The sequence below is a fragment of the Rousettus aegyptiacus genome, unplaced genomic scaffold (genome assembly GCF_014176215.1).
Source record: "Rousettus aegyptiacus isolate mRouAeg1 unplaced genomic scaffold, mRouAeg1.p scaffold_m13_p_3, whole genome shotgun sequence".
In the NCBI taxonomy this organism is placed as follows: Eukaryota; Metazoa; Chordata; class Mammalia; order Chiroptera; family Pteropodidae; genus Rousettus; species Rousettus aegyptiacus.
In genome coordinates this window covers 11,425,202-11,450,528 of record NW_023416306.1, presented here as the reverse complement: position 1 = coordinate 11,450,528, position 25,327 = coordinate 11,425,202, and the positions used below count along the sequence as shown (strand labels likewise).

Below are 25,327 nucleotides of genomic sequence, written 5' to 3'. Positions count from 1 at the left end.
ATTCACGAACAGAAACTCATGATGCGTCTAGTTAACAATAAAAATATGTCTGGAGTGCGAGGTGCATGGTGGGAGGAGGAAGAAATTAGGCCAGAAAGTTTGGCCAGATTATGGTGAGTCCTATGTGTGGTGCAGAAATATTTAGGTTTATAAACAATGAGAACCATCAAACTTCTTTTGTTTTTATTAAGTAAGTGATTCAAAGGTGGAGAAAGGATTGAGAGTGAAGTAAAGGAAGATCGGAAGCTGGTTAAGAGAGTATCATAATAGTCTAAGCAAGAGATGATAAAAGTTATATCTAGGGTGAGAGCTATGAAGATAGAGATGAGTTTAGAAATATTTCAGAACTAGAATTGATATCTTAATGGGTGAGGGAGAGGGATGAGTGAGAAATAACTTCATTCATTCTTTCATTCTTTCAACAAATATTTATTGAGTTCTTGCTAGGTGCCAAGCAAGCACTATTCTAGACTGAGGGAGACAGTGGTAAACAAAACAGAAGGTCTCATGGAGCTTACAGTCTAAACAGAGACAGATGGTAAGCAAATAATAACATAAATAAATATGTAATTGCACATTGTGATTATTTGAGAAAAAATTAGGAATTGATTGAGAGTGTATAACTGAGGACTTATTCTGCCCTATAGAACTTTTCTAGAGAAGCAATAGTTGAGCTAATTGCTGAAGGAAGACTAAAAATTAGCATGATTGAAAGACTGAAGACACCAAATAGTCAAAACAGTCTTTAAAAAGAACAAAGCTGAAGGACTCATACTTTCTGATTTCAAAACTTACTACAAAGCTACAGTCATAAAAACAGCGTGGTACTGACATAAAGACAGATGTAGATCAATGGACTAGAAAAGAGCCCAGAAAGAAGCCCTCCATGTATGGTCAAATGATTTTTGACAAGGGCTCCAACATCATCCAATGGGGAAACAGCAGTATTTTCAAAAATAGGGCTGGGAAAACTGGATTTCCACATGCAAAAAAATGATGTTGGATCCTTACCTAACACTATATATATATAATTAACTCAAATCATTTAACTCAAAGACCTAAATGTAAGACCTAAAACTAGAACTCTCTTAGAAGAAAACACAGCAGAATTTTCATGACAGTAGATTTGGCAATGATTTCTTGGATATGACACTAAAGAAACAGGTAACAAAAGAAAAGTAGACAAATTGAACTTCATTAAAAAATTTTAAATGTTCGTCAAAAGACAACACCAACAGAGTAACAAGGCAGCCCACAGAATGGGAGAAAATATTTGTAAACCATATATCTGATAATGGATTAATACCCAGACTACATAGAGAGAACTCCTAAAACTCTATAACAACAGCAAAAGCAACCTTATATAAAAATGAGCAAAGAACTTGAATAAACATTTCTTCAGAGAACATGTGAAAAGATGCTCAACATTACTAATTGGGGAAATGCAAATCAAAAATACGGTGAGACACCACTTCATCTTCATGGCTACTTTTGATGGCTACTATCAAAAATAAATAACAGGTGTTGGTAAGAATATGGTGAAATTGGAAACCCCATGCACTGTTGGTGCGAATGTAAAATGGTATAGCTGCTGTGGAAAAACAATATGGCAGTTACTCAAAAAATTAAAAATAGAATTGCCATATGATCCATCAGTTCCACTTCTCAATATATACCCAAGAACTGAAAGACGGATCTTAAAAAGATAGTTGTACACACGTATCCATAACAGCATTATTCACAAAACATGAAAGCAACTCAAGTATTTATCAACAGATGAATGGATAAGCAAAATGTGGTATATAATACAATGGAATATAATTCAGTGTTAAGGAAGTAAATTCAGACATATGCTATACATGAATGAATTTTTGGGACATTCTGCCAAGTAAAATAAGCCAGTCATGAAAAGACAAATACTGTATGATTCTACTTATATAAGATACTTAGTCGAAATCATAGAGACAGAAAGAATGAATGGTGGTTGCCGGGGCGAGGGAAGGAGTGATGGGGAGTTATTGTTTAATGGGTATAGAATCCAGTTTTACAAGATGATAAGATAGAACATTATGAATATTTAATACCACTGAAATGTACACTTAAAAATGGTTACGTTGGTCAATTTTGTGTAAAAAAAATAATAGAGAAACAAGGTTAAAAAAAAAGACCGAGGAGAAACATTTTCGGCAGAAGCAGTTACATGTGGAAGTCATTGTGGCTGGAGCCCACAGAGGTGAGGAAATAAGTGACAGAAGTGACAGTAGAGAGACAGGGCCATATTCGGGGGGTGTGGGGGGACCTCATAGGTCATGGTAAATATTTCATTCAATACTGACTGATAGATTTACTTCTTATTTACTTTTTTTTAATTAACTTTTTTATGCGAGACAACCCTTGGTTGACCTCACAGCCTGCAAGGACCTTGTCAGCTTACAATTCCTTATTTTTTGTTTTTTACATCTACAGCACCTGTTCTTCCTGGGTGGTCTCCCATTCAAGTACTAACCAGGCCTGGCCCTGCTTAGCTTCTGGGATCAGATGGGATCGGGCTTGTACAGGGTGGCATGGCTGTAGACTAGATTTACTTTTTAAATCACTCTTGCTATCTGAGTGTAAGGTAACCATGGAAGAGAGAGACAGGAGAGCTTGTGGACAGATCAGGTTGAAGCTATTACATAGTTTGATGAGGGCTTGGATTAGAGTGATTGAGGGTGGAGATAGAAGTAAACTAATTTGAGAGAGATTTAGGAGGTACAATTGACAAAAGTTGGTGATCGATTGGGTGTGGGGAAAAAAGAGAGACATTAAGAATAACTCCCAGTTTTCTATCTTATTCCCATGAACATTGTTCAGTAATTAGGGAATGTGGAAAAAGGAACAGGATAGGAGAAAAATTAGGGAGGAATGGAAGAAATGATAAATTCAGTTTAGAAATGTTGAATTTAGGATGCTAATGATGTATCAAGCAGGCAGTTAGTAATAGGAGTCTGGAACTCAGAGAAAGGTTAGATTGAAGATATAAATATCATTATACAGGTGGCATTGGGAGTCATGGGTGTGTAGTAGATTATCTAAATTGAAATTAGAGGCCAGAGGAGACTTGAGGAGCTCTGACATTTAAAGATTGAATAGAGGAGTGTGAACCAGCAGAGGAGGCCAAGGAGGGGCTAGGGAGGCAGTAGGGTCCCAGCAGAGTGTGGTGTCCCAGAAGTTAAAGGAAGAAACTTTCAGGAAGGCGAGAATGCTCATCAGTATTAAATAGAATGTTTGTCAGATATTTCCAGCTTCCTGCCTTCTAGGACTTTGTGTGGGTAGGAGGAGCCTTGTGACTAGTTGGGTCCAATAAATCGAGAACAGAAATGGCAGGTAGGACTTCTGGCTGGGGAATGAGTCAATACAAAACCTATGGAGATTTCTTTTCACTCTGGCAAGGTGATCAGCAATATTTGAAATAGTGTCTGTTCCAATCAGCTTAGAGTAGTGTGAGTTTATAACTTTGTAGTCGTGAAAATTCTAGAAATAGATTATTTTAATAGTTTCAATGGCTCTAAAAATTAACCTTGTTAAATATACTGATAACTCTTACAGATTTTGATGGACACTTGGCTTTTGTTCTTGCAATGAAGAGAAGTTCTCAGCTAAGACTTCCCGTACCAAAGATGCCTTCACCATCTCACGCTCCTAGTCCATCATCTCTTATGTTCAGTATGAGATCTAGGTCACTTTCACCCTTAAGTGGATCCGAGACTCTGCCTTTTCATTCTGGAGAACAGTGGTGTGAGCAAGATGAGAATTCAGATGAAAACACTGTGCTTTTGGACTATCAAGACCATAAAGGTATTGCTTTCTAATCTAAGAATTTGATCACATACTCTTAAGTAGAGATGGGAAATACCAAACTTACATTTTTGGTTCAGATGTAAGGTATATCTGGTACTATCTTGACTTGTCATTTTAATTAACAGATATTGTGTAAGGACAGTGGAGGATGGAGGCTTCTGGGTGCCAGTGAAGACGTCTGAAAGGGTTGGGAGAAGAAAGTTTCCAGAAAGAGGAAACTTTCTTTCCTATGGTGGGAGAGTGCCTTACAGCTCATCTGCCAAATGTATCATCATCCTTGGTTAGAGTGAGGACATTATCTGTGCAGAGTGCAGTGCCTTGATTCAGCATAAAAATGTTATCCACTCTTCAGCTATTCTAGTCTGCTTATTGACAAACTGATTATCTGTGAATGGACTGATTTCCACAGAAGGACATATATATGTTCCACCAAGATTTTTATTTTTTTCTTAAAAGCATCCTGTTAGTTTGGGAATCTATTTTCAAAAATAGATTTTTTTTTTCTGAGAATCTAATACAATTAAATGTGAAAGAAAAGTATGTAATTTCTTTGCTAACTCATTAAATCACAGCCATCAAACTTTATTGACCTAAATGTCTGATTAGTTTTCTTAGTAAACATTATCAGCATTGAGTTTAGACTATACCCTTGCTATCAGATGATACATTGCTATTTCTGATATTGATTAATATTCTAGATTAGCTATTTTCTTTCCTAGAAAAGTCCAAATTAAAGAAAAAATATATTTTATTTTGAACCAAAATAAATATTAACTTACTATAAATAATCATAGGGAGTCTTTGGTGCACAGCCTGAATCTGAACCCAAGATGAATTTTTTATTATTTTAATTAATTTCTAAGAACCAAGAGGCAGTTTTCTTTTTATGGCTCCTTTTGTAAAATATAACATGGCTTTAACACACTTTGATAGCAATATCTAGGAAAGTCTTAGGATGGAGTGTGCTATCCTATCCATCAAATTAGTACTTTATCTCTATTCAATGTGATGTGATCGCCTCTTTCTCTATTTAACAAATCTGAGTTTAAAAACACAAAACAAAACAAAAACAGGAAAAGAGGATTTTTAAGAATTCCAGCATTTCCTAACTTTACCTTGGCAATGTAAAAACAAATAACTAAATAGTGCCAGTTTATTTTTTAAGAATTGCTACAGATTTTATCTGCATATAATTAAAAGCGTTTTAGATTCTTTGCCTGGGTTCAGGTACTGGATTTGCATACTACTAGCTGCAAGATTTTGAGAAAATTATTATAACTTTTTAAAAAATAAATGGGAATAATAATTTCTCAAAGGTTTGTTGTACAAATTGAATTTTTTAAATGTTAACATTTAGCACAAAGTTGGCACACAGCTAATACAGAGTAGAAATCTTTTTGTCATTATTATGAAATGCTATATAAAATAAAATATTAAAACATTGCAATTAGAATTAGTCAGCTGTTTTTACATTTGCATGGCTTACAAAAAAACTTTTTTTTGTTACATAACATTAAAACAATTTGTTTTTCAGAGTATTCGTGACTACCTCTACTAATAATGATGTTTCTGTAATTTCAGAAGCTGATTCACATGCAGGAGTCCGATATATCACAGAGGCCCTTATTAACAAACTTACTAAACAAGACAATTTGGCGTTGGTAAAATCTCTGAACCTTTCACTTTCTAAAGATGGTGGCAAGAAATTTAGGGTAGGTTACCAGTATTTCTGAATATCGACATTGTTTTTGATATTTCTGTGCTTTAAAACTGAAAAAAAAGATTAAATTAGATTTACAGTAGTATCTCATTCTGTTGTCACCTACTTCATAGCAGACCTCTTACTGCTTCCAGGGAAAGTTCTGCATCAGAAGTATGACATCTTCAAATTTATGAGTTCCTATTATTTTGTACATTATTGACTCAAAAAATTTTCAAAAATTTTGTATATATGGATATAAATTAATAGAGAGGTTTGGATGTATATACCCCAGCCTCTTAACAATGGTTAACTTTGAACAGTGGAATTTTTTTTGCAGGGGCCTAGGGACCTGATAAAGAGAGCTTTTTGTTTTGTTTAAAATTTTTACTTAGGATATATTTATATCTTGTGTAATTAAAAAGGATAAACACTGGTGTTTGAAAGTCGAAGAAATGAAATATCAAATTAGTAAATCTTTATCATGTGGTTCTTATGTGTCAGGCATTGTTAGGTCATCAAGTAGATACAGAGTTAAATAAGCTTAGGTTCTGATTTCTGGGAACTTAGAGCTTAGCGTGAAGAGGAGAAATAATGAAGGAGAATCAGAGAAAGCATAGGAGAGGGAGACCTAACAAAGAAGCCTGAATGAGCTATTAGGACAAAAAATCCAAGAATATGATGAATTGAGGCCGAAAGAGGGAGAACTTCAGGCAGGAAAGGATGATATGAAATGTCACAGTCAGATAGGATGAAAACTTAGAAGTCATTCTTTTAGGGCGTTTGCATTTTTTTCTTCTGCCTGGTATTCTCTGTCCCCACATATTCACACAGCTGGTTTCTTGTTATTAAGGTTTCAACTAGGTGTACTTTCTCTGTTCTCTTAGTGCTATGCATTCTGTCACATTATGTTAACTTTATTTTCTTGTTAGTATGCTTCATTGTCTGAAATTTTTATTTGTTTCTTTGCTTTTATCTGTGAATAAAAACAAGAACCTTGTTTTCCTTATTCACCACTGTATGTCCAGTACCTAGAACAGCTTCTGGCACTTAATTCATGTTCGATAAATATTTGTGGAGTGGATGAATAAGTGGCAATCTCGGAGACAACTGTTTGAATACATAGTAAGGGCAGAAGATGTATTCCTTACCAATAGAATAGGAGTGAATGGAAGGCAGAATAAGCAACTGTGCAGAACATGGTGCCATAGAAGGGAGAGGAGATGATGGCTTGACCTTAAAAACAAGTTCAATGCAAGGTGATTTGTTTTATACAAAGGAGACTGAGCATGTCAAACTTAGGCTCCATGCAGCAGTAATCGACTACTTCACTAGTGCATCTCCATTGCCTGGTGCCACACTTGGTATGTAGTAAGTGCATAATGAATATTTGTTAATTAATGATTGTTTTTAAACTTGAGGGGAAGATCCTTCAAGGCGTCTGTTGTATAAAATTTCTTCATTTGTTTCCAATTAGTATATTGAAAATTTGGAAAAATGTGTTAACCTTGAAGTATTGAATCTCAGCTATAATCTAATAGGGAAGATTGAGAAATTGGACAAGCTGTTAAAATTACGTGAACTCAATCTGTCATATAACAAAATCTGGTAAGTACTTCTTAGGTAGTATTGCAGAGTCATTGTCTTTGTGAAAGAGGTAGATTAATGCTTCCCACATTACTGAAAGAAGCCTTTGAAACAGGCACTTTGATCCTTATTCATTGATAAGGATCAGGTTTTGACATTACTGAATTAGGGAATAACATCTTAATTTAGCATTATCAAAGAAGGAGATACATTTTTTGTATCAGATTTTATCTTAATTCCATTTGTGACAGGAAGTGTTTCCAGATAGAGTCTTTGATTCACTGCTTTATTACATTAAGAAAGTTGACATGAAGCAAGGTTTTAACCCTGTCAGTTTGATTTTAAAGATTTTCAACCTGTTTTGATCCTTCTGCTTTTCCTTGTGTTTTTTGCTCATTGCTAATAAACAATGTACTCTCAGTTTTATTTCCACTTCATAATGTATATTACTTTGAGAAATAAATATAATAAAACTGAGAAGGTAAAATTGCACATAGAAAACTTGTTATAGACAAAATTATACAATCAAGTCTTGGAAATTGTTACATTTGTATACTTTCCCCCCACATTAGTTAGACTTGGTATATCTAATGGCCAAAAAACCCAAAACAACTGACAGTGACAGAAGCTCTAAAATGGCGAAAATGAAATGGGAAAAAAACTGATTAATGAATCAAATCCTCAGTGTAAAGATTTTGTAAAACATAATTGTTTCTGATGAACATAACTTCAACAAAATAGAAGTGAAGATAAAGAAGCCTGGAAGTATTTTCTCAGTATAGAAAATTGACCAAGGAATTAAATCAAATTCAACTTGGGAAAATAGTTCATCGGTGAAAATCCATGAATATGGGTGATAATGTTTTATTAATTTAAATATTCTGATTAAAATATTTATGTTCATAAATGCAATATCATTCTGGGGGCCTGACAGCTCAAAATGGCAGCTATATTCTGCTTTCACAGCTAATCTTTTGGTGATGACTTATAGTAATAATTAAGGACATCTTCTCGTGCAGGACTGTAGCACATAGCACAGTGCGTGCTGTTGAGTTTTCCAGCTGTCCCCTGGCTGTCCACTAGTATTCTTTATAGTGGTTAATGAAAATGCCAAAGGCAGACTCTTTTCATGTTGTGGGATCATAAAATTTGATAGTAAGATGGTAGGGTTCCTAGGCACAGTAAAGAAGAGTTTATCAAACCTGTTGTGGTAAGTTTATTCTTAGCCACTTTTTTTGATTCTCATTTATAAAAAGGGTTGATAAATTATAATTCTGAAAAGTAACCCCATATAAAGCCAAAGCGGATAATTCTAAAAATACAGTGGAAGAACTCATATTATCGTACTTACTAAATTTGATTTTACCTTTTGGTTTCCAGCAAAATTGAAGGCATAGAAAATATGTGTAATCTGCAAAAGCTAAACCTTGCAGGAAATGAAATTGAACATATTCCACCATGGTTAGGGAAGAAGTTAAAATCTTTGCGAGTCCTGATTCTGAAAGGCAACAAGATATCATCGGTAAGTTATTCAAAGTAGCAAAAGATATTTTTTAAATTTTTGGGCTTTTTTTTTTAAGATTAAAAATAAGTTTTTTGAAAATGGAATCTCTTAAGGTTCTTGGTCCCTTGACCAGACCTCACAGACATAACCTGGGATTCTCTAGGGTAATTAAATGTAGGCAGTATTGGTTTTACATGGTTCCTTGGTAACGGAGAGTTGACCTCTTAGCATTTTCACATCTATCATTTCATTTGAGCCTGAGAACACTCGTTAAGGAGATAGTGCAGGGATTATTTTTTTATAATACTATAAGTTAGGTACCGTAGTCTTACTCCCATTTTCAAGTAAAGTTTCAGAGGTTAAGTCTCTTATCCAATTCTGACACTTTGTGCCAGAATTCAGGTTACTGAATGTCTGGAACAGACTTCTATTTTACAAACTTAAGAATTAATCTCAATTATAGCGTTAGGTGTTTTAGGTGGTTAATACTAGCTTTAAAAGTAGAGCAACTTTGTTATCATGGTTCACATAATCTGATAATGATATATATTTTTCTCTGGAGTATAGTTTATGATTTTCTTATAATATTTATATAGTTAAATGTTCGATAAACATTGCTAAGTAAAAACATTAATATAAATTTAAAATGAACATCTATCTTAGAATAGGAAATAAAAGATGCGCCTTTTAATATGGGTTTAGACTTGCCTTTTGTGACCTCAGAGAATCCCTACATCTCTCTAAAATTCACTGTTTAGGACATGGTTCCATGGTGTAGCAGTTAGCACATCTGCTTTACATGCAGAAGGTCCTGTGTTCGTACCCCAGTGGAGCCATGATCCATAGTCTATGGCCATGCCACCCTGAACAAGCCTGACTTCTGATCTCAGAGGCTAAGTAGGGTTGGGCCTGGTTAGTACTTGGATGAGAGACCACCTAGGAAGACCCGGTGCTGTAGGCATAAATAATAATAATAATAAATTAAAAAAAATAAAAATAAAACTCACTGTTTAATTTGGAGAAAACAATCTCTGCCTTGCCTGTCTTACAGGAGTGTTACGGGCTCAGATGAAATGATGGATTTGGATATACTTTAAAACAATAACTCTAAGGACCATATTCCTTAAACCTTCATCAGTGGAAGCCAGTAATAATAAACAACACTTGTTTAATGTTGTGTAGTTAACATTGTCAATGCTTTCTTATTTCTTTATAAAATCTGGCAAGGTGACTCTCTGCCATTTCACTGATGACCCAAAGGCCTCGGAGCGCAATCCCCTCTACGTGTTGCATAGCATCACCTTGGAGCTCCTGGAGCTTTGGGGTGATGGGAAGAGTTAGCTATGAATCTAAAATTTTCCACAAGTATTCCTCAAAGTTGTTGATCCTTAGGTAGTACTCAGCGTTAGCTGATGTTAACAGGAAAATCATTCAATAAATATTTATGATTATTTTTAATTTTGTATGACTTTTTTATCGCTGTTAACATTTGACATTGGCATCAGTGAGAGTGATCCACATTGACTTGAGAGAAATTTATCCGTACTAGCTATTTGTAGTAGTGTTTCTCAACCTTTTAAAATCCCTCTTTGGATAAACATAAAAACCTCACTTGAAAACTGTATCTCCCCATATCCTTATTTAATGATCAGTTAGTTATATCTGTAACTGTTATCTGAAGATTTACCAAAAATTTTTCAACTTGTTCAATCATAACAAATCATGTTTTATTCACTTACAAAATCTGAGCTTTGGGCAAGTCATTTAACTTCTTTGAATCTCAGTTTCTTCATCCATAAAATCAAGATGATGATTATAGCATAAGTCGTTATGAGGAATCATAAATGAAATATTATATGGAAAATGCCTGATACTGCCCTGATACACTATAGATATTCAAAAACTCCCTTTCTATACTTCCCCTCACACACTACTTTTGGATGATGGGTTTCATGAATAGATTCCTTCCATGTTAATAGCAATTTCCCTGACTTATTACTTCCTTTAGGTTTGTTTATGATTTTTAAATTATACCAATAATAATATGTCATTTCAGCTCCAAGATGTAAGCAAGTTGAAACCACTTCAAGATTTGACTTCTCTGATCCTACTTGAAAATCCCATCGTGACCCTTCCTCATTACTTCCAGTTTACCATTTTTCACCTCCGTTCACTGGAGAGTTTGGAAGGTCAACCAGTAACCACTCAGAGCAGACATGAAGCTTTCGAGAGATTCAGTTTAGGTAAGGTGACACTTTAAATAAAACAACTAAATTTAGGTGGGAAAGGAATAATTCAGAAGTTATCCAGAAAAATATATAATAAACTTTATAATGCTATCAAAAATTGTATGGAAAATGGCACCATAAATCATTTAATTGAACAACATCATTGAGCTTGAACTGTGAGCCAGGCATTATATCTGGCACTAAGGATACAGTGGTGAGCAAGACATATGGTATTGGCCTTCGTGCAGCTTGTCTTTTGGTGGAGAAAACAGATAAAAAGCAAGTAAACCCATATAAAGTAACAGGAGAATGAGCGCCCTTTTTGGGAAAGTGGTATGAAGATATGAATGGCTCTCTGAGGAAATGACATTGAAGCTGATGGTAAAGGCAAGAATAGATTAGCCATGTGAACAAAGGCATTCAGGAAGAGGAAGCAGCTTGTACTTTGACGTTGGAAGGATCTTGGTGGGTTAGGAACTAAAAGAAGATCAGTATGACTGGAGGATAGCTGAGGAAAAACTGGAGAGATGAGGAAGGGTGAGATGACATAGGGTGTTGGGGTTGTCTGGGTTTTATTTTAAGTACAGGGGAAAGCCACTGACATTTTTTAAGCAGGGGTGGAACATGAGCCAGTTTCTATATTAAGATTATTTTTGATACAAGATGGAGAATGATTTGGAGCAGGGCAAAATGGAGCTAAAGACATATGAAGAGGCTATTACAGAGCTCTAGGCTAGAAATGTCGATGGCCTGTATTTAGATGGTGGATGTGAAATGAATGGATCAGTTTGGAGGTGGAAGTAACAGCACCTTCCAATGCATAATTCCCAGGCTCCTGGCTTGATTAAGTGCTTGGATGGCGATATGGTTTATAAAAATGGGAGAAATCAGAATGCCAAGTTTGAATGTCTCTGAAACAACCAAGAAGAAAGTTGGAAATGGCAGTTTGGAGTTCAAAGAGATCTGTAGTAGAGTTATAAGTTTGAGAGTCATCAGCATAAAAATGATAGTTGAGGAACAGCTCACTTAGGCAGGGGTTGGGAAGAGCAATAAGGGGAACCAGCTAAGAAAAATGAGAAAGGCCAGCACAGTAGGAGAAAACCAGGAAATAGTGGATTGCAAAAGCCCAGAGAAGATGATTTCAAGAGAGGAAGTGGTCAGCTATGTTGAATGTTACTGAGACATGAAGCAGTAAGATGAGCACAGAGAGGTGCATTAAATTGGCAACATATAATAGTGATCTTGACAAGAGCAGTTAAGGAATGCTTGGGACAAATGCTGGATTATAGGTGGAAGATGAAAGAGTGAATGGGAAGGAGACATTTGGGTGAAGACTCCCAATTTCCTCCTACAATTTCTCACCCCTAATATCTAACAAATGAGTTTTTAAAAAAGGTTTATATATATATATGTATATATAGCTCCAGACCACTAAATGAGCAGAAGCAAATGTGGTAAACCTCAAAGCTAGTACTCAAAGAAATAAAGACATTTTTCAAGAGCAGAGCAGAGAGACAAATCATGGCTCAATTCTTTTGGTTGTTTAGAAGACAAGAAGATGAGGTCAAAGATAAAGAAAAAAGACTGTCAATAAGAGAACAGGACACTTCCTTCAACAGAAAGGAGAGAAAATGTACAGGTGTGGGTAATTTTGTTGCTTCAATGGTGGGTAAATCAGGAAGTTCCCACTAGTGATGTCTGTTTTCTTATGAAATACGAAGTCATCAACTGAGAAAGAAAATAGGAGTATGGGGAGTTTGAAGAGAAAGAAGAAGGTATAAAGTAGCCATTTTAGAATGTTAGGGAATGAGCCTCAATGTTTGAAATTGATTTTAGTCTGTTTTGACTTACAAAAATGGCAGTTTCATAATGGTTGATCCACGACTTCAGAATGTGGTAAGTTTTTATTAGCTTGGTGTCCCTGTAACTCAACATTTGTTACCCCAAAGTTTGTTTTAGAATCCTTAAAATATAAATAATGCAAAGGGAAGTCATCATATAAATATCCTATTGGGGAAATATTTAAACTACTTATGATTCATAACTTTGAATATTAATTAGGAGCCTTTAATGTGCTGAGCTCTTAGGATTCAGTGGTGAGCCAGATAGATGCAGTTTCTGCGCTTTCACAAAGCTTTAGTGGGAAGGCAGGCATCACATTTTACAACTCCCTGTATGACGAGGGCCACAGAAGAGGTGCAGGGTGGTATGAGAGCATCCCTGAGAAGCATCTTACATGGGAGAGGGTAAAATCAGGGCAGATGTCTCAAAATGTTTTTAAAACTAAGACCTGGAAGATATAAAATAGGCCAGTGGGAGGTAGAGGAAGACAGTTGCAGGCAGAAGGTGTGAATAAAAGCCTGCAGATGAGAAGAAGCATCACAAATCGGAAGAATTTGAATCATTTCAGAAAGGCTGCAGTGGGACGTGCTTGTAAATGAGGATAGAGAGAATGAGTTTGAGACCAAATCATGAAGAGCCTCATCAGTCCTTCATGTAGACTTTTTGGATCCTATCTGAAGCATAATGGGAAGCCTTCGAAGGATTTTAAGATAGCATAGTATTTTGCAAACGTGGTTGCAGGATCCTTTAAAGTGTAATTACCAATATCAAATAAAAATATTACATGTTTTTTACAGTAGACTAGGGGGAAAAACCTCATTTATGAACATACTGATTGAATTAAATACTTGGAAGAAAAATGATATCTTTTAAAATTGTTATCCAAATGGTAATAACTTTCTTACTTCCTAATATAAATCACTTTCTAGTTCAAGATAGTCTTCTTTCCCAAAACCATAGTGAATAATTTTAAAAGTAGACTTGTATTTATATTATTCTAAGAGTTCTTTGCTATTAAGAAATATTCTTACCTTTCTTGAAATAGGAAATATAATGATCAATAAACTATTAAATTTGTATTGGCAGAAGAAGTACAAAGACTAGAAAGAGACTTGGAAAAGAAGATAATGGAAACTGAAGAGCTTAAAAGCAAACAAACAAAATTCCTCGAGGAAATTAAAAATCAAGACAAATTGAACAAATCATTAAAAGAGGAGTCCATGTTGCAAAAGCAGAGCTGTGAAGAGCTGGAGAATAACCTAAACACAAAAAATGAATTGGTGAGTTCGTATTTTACATTGCTTTAACTATTTTTTTGAAATAGATAATTCTTTGTCCTTGAGTCTAAAAACACAACTTCTCGATGTGGTTTAACAGAAATATAAGCAAAAGATTTTACAAGTTGTAGTTGACTAGGCACTGTATGATATGACTGCCCAAAAGACAAATACTGTTTTGGGCTGCATTATGCGGAGTACAGTATCCAGAACAAAGGAGGAGAGGATGCCCCATACTATGAGAAGCTGGTAAGACTATCCGTAGTTGTGTGTGTGTTTTTTTTAAACAACATTGTTGGTCAGGCTGCGTACATTGGCAAAACTTCTAGAAAGTAGTTTGGCAAAATTATCCAAATTTACACGGCTATTCCATATTGTCCTGCATATTGGAAATATATATAGTATTTTCTTATTATATTTCTATTATTTTATTTTTATATAATTATTTAGTTTTATAATTTATTTAGTTTCGCAGTCCCACCAGCCGTGCACTGGACTCAGGTGCTGAAGCGTGGAGACAAAAAAAATATGGCAGCAAGAATGTATAAAGATATTATATATGTACATTTATATATGTATATATAAATACACATATACCCATACATGTATACAAGGACTTTCACTACAATATTTTATTAGCGAAATATTGAGAATAACTAAAATGTCCCTCAGTGGTAGAATTATCATTGTTACTATTAAAATGAGGTAGATATAGAAGAATGTCTAATATATTGCTATGTGAAAAAAAAGTAAGCTGTAAAACAGTGTATCAAATGAAAATAGTATATAATAGTATCATTATGTGCAGGGAAAAATGGTAGAATGTGTACCAAACTCTTGACAGTAGTTATTTCAGAGGAATGGAATTATAGATTCTGAAATGTTTAAATTTTATGTAATTTGGCTTTATGGTTGAAATAAGAAGAAAAGATATTTTAAAAGAGAAAGATTTAGACTAAATAGTATATGTCCAGAAGATACCTGATCCAGAGGCTTCATAGTAGATTGTGAAACCATGTCCCATGAGGAATGGCCAAAACAACAGGTGTGTCCAAGCTGGAGAAGAAGAGACTAGGTGAGCTATGATGATTGCCTTTAGATAGTCAAAGGACTGTTTCATGGAAGAGAGACTTAGAATTATTGACTAAGGTCCCATGAGGCGAAATTAAGAAGTGACAAATAGAATTATAGTAAAACAGTTTTTCATTTAGTAATAAAGAAGAAATTTCTAATAGCTGTCCTAAGATAAAATGCGATAACTCTGGAATGTGTTTGCTATCACTGAAATGGATATTTGCTTAGGGTTTGGGGAAAAGATAAAAAACGTTAGTCAGGGAGATGGACTAAATGTTCTTAAAAAGCATTTTTTAACCCAGAGGGTTCGATTCTGTAAAATTATTAAGCTACTGTCTTTGAAGGAAAAAATAGCTTTTGGTACTTTCTTTTTTTTTTCTTTTCACAATTCTTTTCTGTACCATGAATAACTTAGAGAATTATACTTCTCATATAACTGCAGAATCTTAGTTATCTTTTTTTGCATCCCCTTTTCAAGATTGGCATTCTGATTTAATTACTTGATTTGTTGACAGGAATTTGACTTAAGCACATAAAATTTTTAGCAAGAAATTAAGTGTTCCTTCTCTGTGTAGAGAGGAAAATTGTTACTTGAAATCCAAATACGTAACTACCTCCTTGAGCTCTTCTTTGCCTGTGAAAAAAGATAGAGACATGATGAAATGGCAGCTTTCCCAGCTATGTTAGTCAAATATTCAGAGCATTTGTGAGTTCCTTTATATGCCTCATATCTGAAGGTAGTTTTCAAATATGTCAGCTGTATTCTGAGGGCATATTATATATGATGTTAATAATTTGGTGATTATCATACATACTTCTGTTGCTCTTTATTCCATAGTAAAGTAGAATGGACTGATGCACAGTTAAATCATTGGAGACCTACATGACAATCAGTTTTATTTTAGCAGTGAACTCTTTGTGCCATCACTTAACATTTGTATTTAAAATACAGAAAAAAAAGAAAAAACAACCCAACAGTACTTCCTGTGGTATCACTTGACATTTATGAACATTTCAAAAATTTTCCTCAGTTAGTGATCCTTTTTTTGTAATACAGAATCCATTTTTTTTTTTTTTTAAGATAAAATAACTTTTAATTTCCATCTGCTGACTCCCTGGTGTGTATTAGCCAACCTATTGAAAACCTTGACAAAAACAAACCCAATCCCATCTGATCTCAGAAACTAAGCAGGGTCAGGCCTGGTTAGTACTTGGATGTGAGACCACCTAGGAAGGCCAGGTGCTGTAGGCATAAAAAATAAAGAGATTGTAAGCTGACAAGGTCCTTACAATCTGTGAGGTCAACCAAGGGTTGCCTCGCCTAGATAGATAGATAGATAGATAGATAGATAGATAGATAGATAGATAGATATTAAAAAGAAAAGAAAACCTTGACAAAATGTTATATTTTATGACTTTGTGCTATCCCCACATTATGGATTATTATAGTTGCCTTATTTTCTTTTTATTTATAATGTTGATATGTTTGTGTTGTGAATAAATGTTTTGTAAATTGTCAAGTTTTTGCGTTTTGTTTATTCTGTAACTATTTTTGGTTAGAAAACAGACTGTGCTCTTAATATCTTGTTTTTTTTATTATTAACCATTTAAAAAAACATTTACATATAAAGTTAATATGTTTATTGTAACCAATTCGGACAACACAAATGCATTCAATAAAAAACAAAGGTCTTACTCCACCCGCTCTTCATTCCCTAGATTTTAATATATATACTTTTTGTTTTCTATGCTTATTATATAATATATATGTAATTACATAACATGTGTAATTAATTCTGCATCTTATTTTTTACAGAACAGTATATCATGGACAGCTCTCCAGGTTTAGAAAAAATACACACGCTTGCACATACACATATATACACACACAGTCATAAATTTTCATATTTATTTCAAAGTCTGTATTTTGTTCCATTCTATGGATCCTCCTTAATTTCTGTAGCCTACTCTTCTGATGAACGTTTAAGTCGCTTCCTCTTTTTTGTTATTAGAAACAATACTACAGAGAAAAATCTTTATATATTTTTATACCTTATGCATTCATACTAGTAATTCCTTAGTATAAATCACTACAAATGGAATTACTGTGTAATTTGCATTTTAAATTTTGATAACTATTAATGCATCTTTCATAAACCTTATAACTTTTACACTTCTATAGCAATAAGTGAATAAACCGATATTATTATGTTAAACTTGTAAATAGGAAAAATGTGGGCTCTCCTTGCTTTAATTTCACATTTCTTTAGTGCTTAGAGAGTTGAGTATTGTATATGTGTTTATTAGGTATTTTGTATTCTTTAAATTTCTTCTTTAAATTTATATTGTTTCGCCTTTTCTATTCTTATTCTGAAGGACTATTCTCTTTTAGAAAAAGAATTCTGGGTCTTATTCTAAGAGCCTGAATTTGAAAAACATTTTCCATTCTCTTATGCAGAATATCTGGTGATAATGTCTACAGTTAATGTCTTCCAGTCATAAAGTAATTCCTCATGTAGTAGGTCAACCTATGAAAGAAATGTAGTAACATTGAAGTAAAACTGGCCATTTAAACTAAAGTAGTCCCCTCTCCTGCTACCAACAAATATTAATTTTAATTAACTTTAATATTATTGTTTCCCTTTGTCCTTTTGGAAATTATTTAACTCCTGTTATTCAGTTTCTTTATTTTTAAAATGAGATGACATACTTGTTCTACCAGTCTCACAGAGTTGTGAGAGCTTAGCGAGGTAATGAATGTGAAAATAATTAGAAATGAATCAAGCTAAGTAATGGAAGGTGGCAAATCTGTAAGTCATAGAATGATGATAAAATGTGTCCATATAAGAACAATCAAGTATTAACAATATCTTTTTAAGGTAAGTTGTCAGTAAAGAACAACTTATATTGGTACAGCCTAACTCTAGAGTTCTCCAGGTGATGGTCTGTCTTTGCTTCTTTCTCCTTTTAGCCCTTCTCTTGGTTTCTTGCAGACCCTTTTCTGCCGATTCTTTTTTCTTCCTTAAAGGTAGTTCCTTCAGGACTCAATTGCACACTGTTCTTCATGGTTTGCATGATAATTTGTATTAATATGCTTATGTACATTTTCAGTTTTAAAACTGGCTTGCTGTCTCAAGAAATGTGCTTGTGTATGTATGTATAATTTTTTTAATGGATGTCTATGTAGAAGAGTGAATTTGAATGTCAGGGGAAAGAATTTGTATCATTTTTCCTATTGGTAATATGTTAGCTGCAGTCAACTCTCGATTATCCACAGCTAAGACCATGACTAGCCTACTTCCAAGGTCCTTCGATTCCTAATTTGCTCTTATTTATGTATTTCGTCAATGGGCATTTAGTGAATGCTTACCGTATGCCAACTCTGATGCTGTAAAAGACACAAAATTACTTTAAGATGCACAGAGCATTTATCATTATTTGCCCGCAGAGAGCAGCTACACATCCTCCATGGTTCCAGTCACATTTCGCTTTGTTTGGCCCCACTGCCAGTGATCTTTGGGGAGAGAAGCACAAGATTAGTTGACACTGTTCGTTGTGGGTTGCCTTCTTGAGACTTGGAAACTTATGAGCATTCACTGAAAGACCATCAGTGTGGATGATGTGCTGGACACCCTGTAGCAGAACATTGAAGGCAACATAGTTATAAGGGACAGAATGTTGGATTTGAAATTAGGGGACTTGGAATTGAACTCTACCTCTTCCACTACCAGCTGTGCAACTGGGCAAGTTATTTAAACTCTCTGCACAGCTTTTATCATCTCATAAGGTAGTTGTGAAGATTCAGTGAGACAGGAGAGGTAAAATGCTTAGTACAGTGTCTGTCACACAGTGAGTACTCGATCAAGATTACCTGTTATCCAGATTAGCATTACTTCTCTTTGATGGATAATCAGGAGGTGACTGTAAGCTAAATCATGCACGACTTTAAGTTTCTGGGCCTTGTGAAATGTTTATGTTTGTTTAAGTTATATTCCCAGCAGCTCGCATTTTTATATTAATAAAGTTTTTCTGCATGTTTTTTGTCTGATGATTACTATCAGACACTGGCCAACAGAAAAGATAACAATCACTTAGTGGACCTTTGAAATGGACTCAAAGGGTTGGTATAGTTAAAAGGGGGCTGATACTAGTAGTTAATATTTAGCCTCTGCTGCTAATCTAATATATAACTTTTGACAAGTTAATTCACCAAGGTATGACTCAATTTTTTAATTTATAAATTCAGAGAATTAGATTGGATGATTTCTTCTAGCTCCAAAAATTTCAAAGGATAACTAAAAAGCTATAATTATAGTAGAATTACTTTATTAAAAATTTAATATTATACATTTGGATCTGGTTGATCTTATTTACATCCCTTATTCTTCTGTGACAAAGAATGTTCTCAACACTTAAAACTGAGATGCCATTAGCCAAAATCCAGTTATAACCAAACTCTTATTTTTATCCTTCTTACTCCTCCTCCTGACTCCTTTGTAATTATTATGAAATACATTTCCATCAAATACATGATTTGAAGCTATCGTTAAAATCACAGAGGAAGTTAAACGAATTAATGCTAATTATTGGAAAATCAGGAATCAGGTACTTAGTTGACTAGTAATTGATACAGAGTTATTTTCATGTTTGGATAAAGCAAATTTAAATAACTTTTAAAAACCTTTATTCATTATATCCTGAAATAGCATATAAACTTCAAAGGTCTTTTATGTGATCTCTTATGAAATGATCATTTTGTATTTCACTCTCTATCATACTTTAGAATTGTGATAAAAATTCTCTGAATGCTGTGCTATTTGCTGTGGGGTTTTAAACAGTGTAATTATTAGTTATGATTAGAACTTGCCCCATACCATTGTACCTTTATACTAACTTACTGACACTGTATATTGTCTGATATCAAATTGGGCCAATAGCTAAAACAGAAGACCTTGGAACTAACGCGAGCATGTCAGAAACAGTATGAGCTGGAACAAGAATTGGCCTTTTACAAAATTGATGCTAAATTTGAGCCACTAAATTATTATCCATCAGAGGTAAGTTATTGTAATTTTTTAGTAATCCAGAGTTAAAGCCAGCATAGACAGGGTAAGGGAGGGCAGGTGATACAGATTTTTGAGGGATTTTTTTCAGTGACTACTCTCCACTTTCTTGTTACGAGGGCATCAGCAAAGTAAATGTCTTTTGGTTGACTCTGTGAATTAATTGGTTCCATAAGTTAGAGCAGTATCCAAAAGAGGTAAAAAGCCCAGAAGGATTTTTACCCACAGCCATAGCCATAACTGAAAGCAGCTTTCTAACTAACCCTCAGTTACCTCACTCGAAAATGTAGTTAATCAGCTCACTTAAATCTAAACTTTCAGAAAAAGGACGCTGCCTGCTTCAGTAACCATGGAATAGTAATCTCTCTACAGTGTTCAATAATCACTGAGTTCAGTATTAATCTATCATTATTTAGTTAATCAGATGCCATAAATGTTACTGCAACAGAGAAAGCACTTCTAAGACCCAGTGATTCCAACCAATATCATATGTTATTTAGTTAGAAATGCAATTATTAAAATTTATTAGATTTAGGTTTTACTTATATATCAACCAAGAAACCAAAATAAAGTATATAGATTTCTGATTTGAGAGATTAGGCAGTGATAAAAATCACATAACTGTAGGCAGTTCTTTAAGTAGTCAGTAAAAACTCTTCAGCAATAGGAGGAAGAATCCTTTGAGACCATGTTTTGCTCTAATTCTTTTTTGGTATATTAAGAATAAAAGAATGATATATATTTTTCAAATTCTGTGAATGTAGAACTAATATTTAGGCAGTTCTGTGATATGTCTTTCACTAATAAAATGAATGTCACTTGACTGCTTAAATGTTATTTATTAAACCATAAATCTGTTAATTTATTTTGTTTTTAGTATGTTGAAATTGATAAAACCCCAGATGAAAGCCCTTACATTGGCAAATCCAGATACAAGAGAAATATGTTCACCAGAGAAAGTTATATCAATAAAGCCCAGCCAATAGAGATCAAGAAGATGGAGCCAGATGAAGGGGAACACCTTAAAAATGAACACATGAACTTGAGAGCCCATACACCACTGGATGTACAACTGGAAGACAAAGAAAAAAAAATAAGTGCAGGTTTAAAAAAAAGTTATTTTGAGTTCTTTAAAAATAATAGGCAAATTTTGTTTTGTAATTCTTGTATTTAAACATGCCTAAGGTATTTATTAAGTTGTTTACATGAAAAGTCCAAAATAAAAATAGTAATTCATTGATCAGATTATTTTCTAATGATTCCTGTTATGGTAGGGAGTGGGGTTTCTGACTAATTTAATGGCAGCATGTCCACTGGATACAAGAATGCTTAAATCTGGTCCTGTCAACAAGTCTTTCTCACATTGAAGCTATACATTCAAAGGCATAATTAGTAAATATTGAAGCAAGTAAAGTACCACTTTATTACTATGCATGTAGCCAAAACCTAAAGCGGTACTTTGGATAAGCTAGATAATTGCACTCTACTTAGGCCTGAACTTAAGGCTGGCCTTTGACTTTTCCCAACCTGTCCCACACTCCACCTCCTCAGCTTTCTCTCCCACCCCCAAAACACATCTAGTTCAAGGGCTCTTACCACCTCCTGGCAAGATGCAAAGAGAAAGAAATCAATCCTCGAGGGCACTTAGTGACCCTACCAGTGATAAGCTTTGAATCCACTTACCCACTCAGCTGCATGGATATGGAAGAAAGAGAAAGCAGACCTGAATTCACGTATCCCACTAGTAATCATGGCCCGTTGTGGGACTCTCACCAATCAGATTAGCAGCTTATTTTCCCCTGGTTGGTAGCTAAATGGAAACCATGGAAGGCCAGTAAAGGTTAACTTGGAGAAGGGAGAAAGGAGACCAAGTTGTCCATTTCTACATATAATATATACAAGGCCCTGGAGGGGAAAAGCAAAAATAAATCAGATATTTTGCAGACTAACTTAAAGGTGCTCATCATGTTATAGGAGTCAGGGAGGGAGGGAGAGAAAATGGAAATTTAAGATAGAGAATAATTTGAGATCACTTGCAGCTGAGATAGACCGTTCAGTGGTGAATTTCTTGAGTCCCACCATAAAAGCATTTACCTCTAACACAGGTGTTTTTTTAATACTTTGAGTCTAATTATAATTTAGTGATATGTAAGTGCATATTTACCAATAAAATCCTTATTCTCTCTAAAGAGTTCTTTAGTGTTGGAATTATCAAATAAGGCCCCTTTATGTTAAGAATTTTACAAGTAAAAGTTCTGTAGCATATCATGAAACTATTCAAGAAGTTTTTTATTCTTGTGATCTAGAATATAATTTATAATCTAGAACTTAATTGGGGGAGGTTATTGTGAAGAAAAATATCTGGTATAAATTTGAGAATTCAAGATTTTTCTTGTATGTCTGTGGTTTTACATTTGCAGCACAAACTCGATTGTCAGAATTGCATGATGAAATAGAAAAGGCAGAACAACAAATTTTAAGAGCTACCGAAGAATTTAAACAATTGGAAGAAGCTATACAACTTAAAAAAGTATGTAAAAGCAAAGGAGCAATGCTAAGAGGAAATGCAAAAAATAAAATGTTTTCTCCCTTCACAACCATGTAAAATAATGCTGCCTGATTACAGAATAATGAATTTCAGAGTCAAATATGATTTTAGCATTTTCCAATTACATTTTCCTTTCATTCATGATGACATCCTATTTTATAAAGTGTTTGGAAATACATCACTTATAATTTATGTTAAAAGATATATTTGGTCTTCTCTTATTATGAAAGCACCCACATTACCCAAAGAAGTTGCTTCCTGATAGATCTCTTCTAATTAAATTAAGCACTCCCCACCTTTAGGATCCCGGGACCTAGACTGAAAGCCAGAAGTCATTTCTACTATATTGTGAACATTATCAAACATAAGAAGCAGAAATGTAAATAATATAAAATATGGTATGCAAAAAGATGAAAGTGATACACTCAGAAATTACCAAAGTGTCATGAAAAGTAAGCAGATCAAACCCATGACGTAATTACAAAGAGAGAAAATTCAAAAAGGAAGTATTTGATGTTTTTAAGTATATAAAAAGTTTTAATTGTTTGCAACATTTAAAAACCTGTATTTCAAAATTATGATGATAACTGCATTCATACTGTAGTAGGTAGAACAAGAACGTGAAATCTAAATCGTAGATTCTTTTAAAGATAAACTGTATTGTTACTTTCAGATTTCGTATACATAATATACTCAAGTTTATTGGAAGCTCACTATATGGTAGTCACTGGCTAGGTCCCGAATAATGAAAAAAACAAATATGAGTCCCTCATGGACAGAAAATAGGCATTAAGCAAGTAAAATGAAAAAAGAGATATATAGTTAAATAACGTAAGTGCTGTAAGAAAAAATAGAAAATTCAGAGAGGCAATAATTAAGCTATGATTTAGATTGCGGGGGTCCACAGAGACTTCTCTGAGGAGGTGACAATTAGGCTGAGAGCCAAAGGATGGGAAAGAACCAGGAAGTTTATTCCATGCAGAAGTGCCAGTGTGCGTGAAGACTTTCAAACTAAAGATTCCTCTGCAAAGTGAGGGAGAGTATAGTGGAAGATAGGTTGAAGTTTATGGCAGGCTTCACAGACCATTTTAAAGGGTTTGAATTTTATTCTGAATATAATGGGAAACCTTTGAAGGACTTCAGGTAGTAAAGTGGCTGATCCTATTTGTGTTCTTATAAGAGCACTATTGCTACTGCAAGAGAGCGAAATGAGGGACATAGAAAGAACAGAGCTGTGTACATCTGTTAGGCTATTGTTTAGTACAGGCAAGAGATGATAATGCCTTGGAATTGGATGGTAGACATGGAGAGAAAGGCTGATGCTACGTAAAATTTGGCAGTAGAACTGATAGGACTTGAAGATAGATTGAAAGTGGGAAATGAGGTGGAGGGAGCTAGAAGGCTTTATAATAGCACTGGCCATGTAGATAGTCATGCAGTTAACATCATTTTGAAATACAGATTTTTAAATTTTGCAAATAACTAAAACTTTTTATATACTTAAAAACATCAACTACTTCCTTTTTAAATTTTCTCCCTGTGTAATTATGTCATGGGTTTGAGCTGCTTACTTTTTGATGACACATTGGTAATTTCTGAGAGTGTATGACTTCCATCTTTTTGTACACCATATTTTATATCATATATGTAAGTAATAAACATAGTTTTTAAATAAAAGCATACTTACAAAAATATGCTTGGAAAAAATAGGTATTTTAAATGAGTAAAGTCTTAAGTTTTTCATTACACTATTTACTTGACATGCTAATAACAAGGATAAGTACTAGATAAAGTCAGCTACCATTAATACTATGGTTATTTATAATTTATAAGTTGCTTATATTAGAATGACAACTTCATTTCTCCATGCTATTATTAATTTTCATAAACTTTTATGAAATGATTTTCAACGTATAAGCATAAAAGTATAAGGTATGGATGGAGTGCCTAGATAACTTCATATTTTACTTATAATAAAAAAACTGATAGAGCATAGAATACCTTTAAATTGTAAAAGTTATTTTCATTAAATTTGTAAATCAGTGTTGCTGTCTTCTGTTAATCGTGTGTTGGGCTGTGGGGGGATTAGATTTCAGAAGCAGAGAAAGACCTTCTTTTCAAGCAGTTGAGTGATAGAATACAACTTCTAAATAAATTGCGTCAAGAGGCTCTGGATCTAGAAATGCAAATGGAAAAGCAAAAGCAAGAAATTGCTGAAAAGCAGAAGGAGATCAAGGACCTGCAAACATCCATAGATAGCCTGGATTCCAAAGACCCAAAACATGTAAGTAAATGAAAAGATTTTGGCTTGTTTAGAATATAGTTCATCATTTTTAGCCAGAATTCTTTCTGAAAGTTTTTTTAGTTTAATGCACAAATTTATTTATGCATTAATTATATGCGTGTGTGTGTGTGTGTGTGTATGGTATATATATATATATACACATATATATGATTATATGTGTATTATATATAAAATATAGGTGCGTGTGTTTAAAACATAATTACCTAGGGCTTGAAGGAAGTTGCTTTCAGTAAAATGAGCAATGCATAGTATACTTATCTTTTTTTAAGTGGTTGAGTTTCATTATATTTCAAATCAAGAGAAATCTGCTTCAAGGCTGTAACCAAACCTCTTACCCTTTTACTCTTTTTGCCTTATTTT

General features: G+C 34.0%; 1 protein-coding gene and 2 pseudogenes across 4 annotated transcripts in view; 2 read left to right on the top strand and 1 right to left on the bottom strand.

Moving 5' to 3' along the window:
* Positions 1-25,327, top strand: part of CNTRL (centriolin) — a 75,430-nt gene that overhangs the window by 2,903 nt on the left and 47,200 nt on the right. For 2 of the 4 annotated variants that reach the window (XM_016155930.2, XM_036218242.1), the window contains exons 2-12: positions 3,589-3,837; positions 5,422-5,552; positions 7,017-7,147; positions 8,507-8,648; positions 10,687-10,873; positions 13,787-13,980; positions 18,023-18,079; positions 19,989-20,108; positions 20,992-21,217; positions 22,535-22,644; positions 24,752-24,946. In XM_016155930.2, coding sequence (XP_016011416.2) covers positions 3,621-3,837; positions 5,422-5,552; positions 7,017-7,147; positions 8,507-8,648; positions 10,687-10,873; positions 13,787-13,980; positions 18,023-18,079; positions 19,989-20,108; positions 20,992-21,217; positions 22,535-22,644; positions 24,752-24,946 — 1,710 coding nt within the window. In that variant the 5' untranslated portion in view covers positions 3,589-3,620. The remainder of the gene's footprint in view (positions 1-3,588; positions 3,838-5,421; positions 5,553-7,016; positions 7,148-8,506; positions 8,649-10,686; positions 10,874-13,786; positions 13,981-18,022; positions 18,080-19,988; positions 20,109-20,991; positions 21,218-22,534; positions 22,645-24,751; positions 24,947-25,327) is intronic. The other 2 variants (XM_016155929.2, XM_036218243.1) reach the window with 2 other exon arrangements.
* Positions 2,458-2,576, bottom strand: LOC118601421 (annotated as a pseudogene).
* LOC118600740 lies at positions 9,476-9,591 on the top strand (annotated as a pseudogene).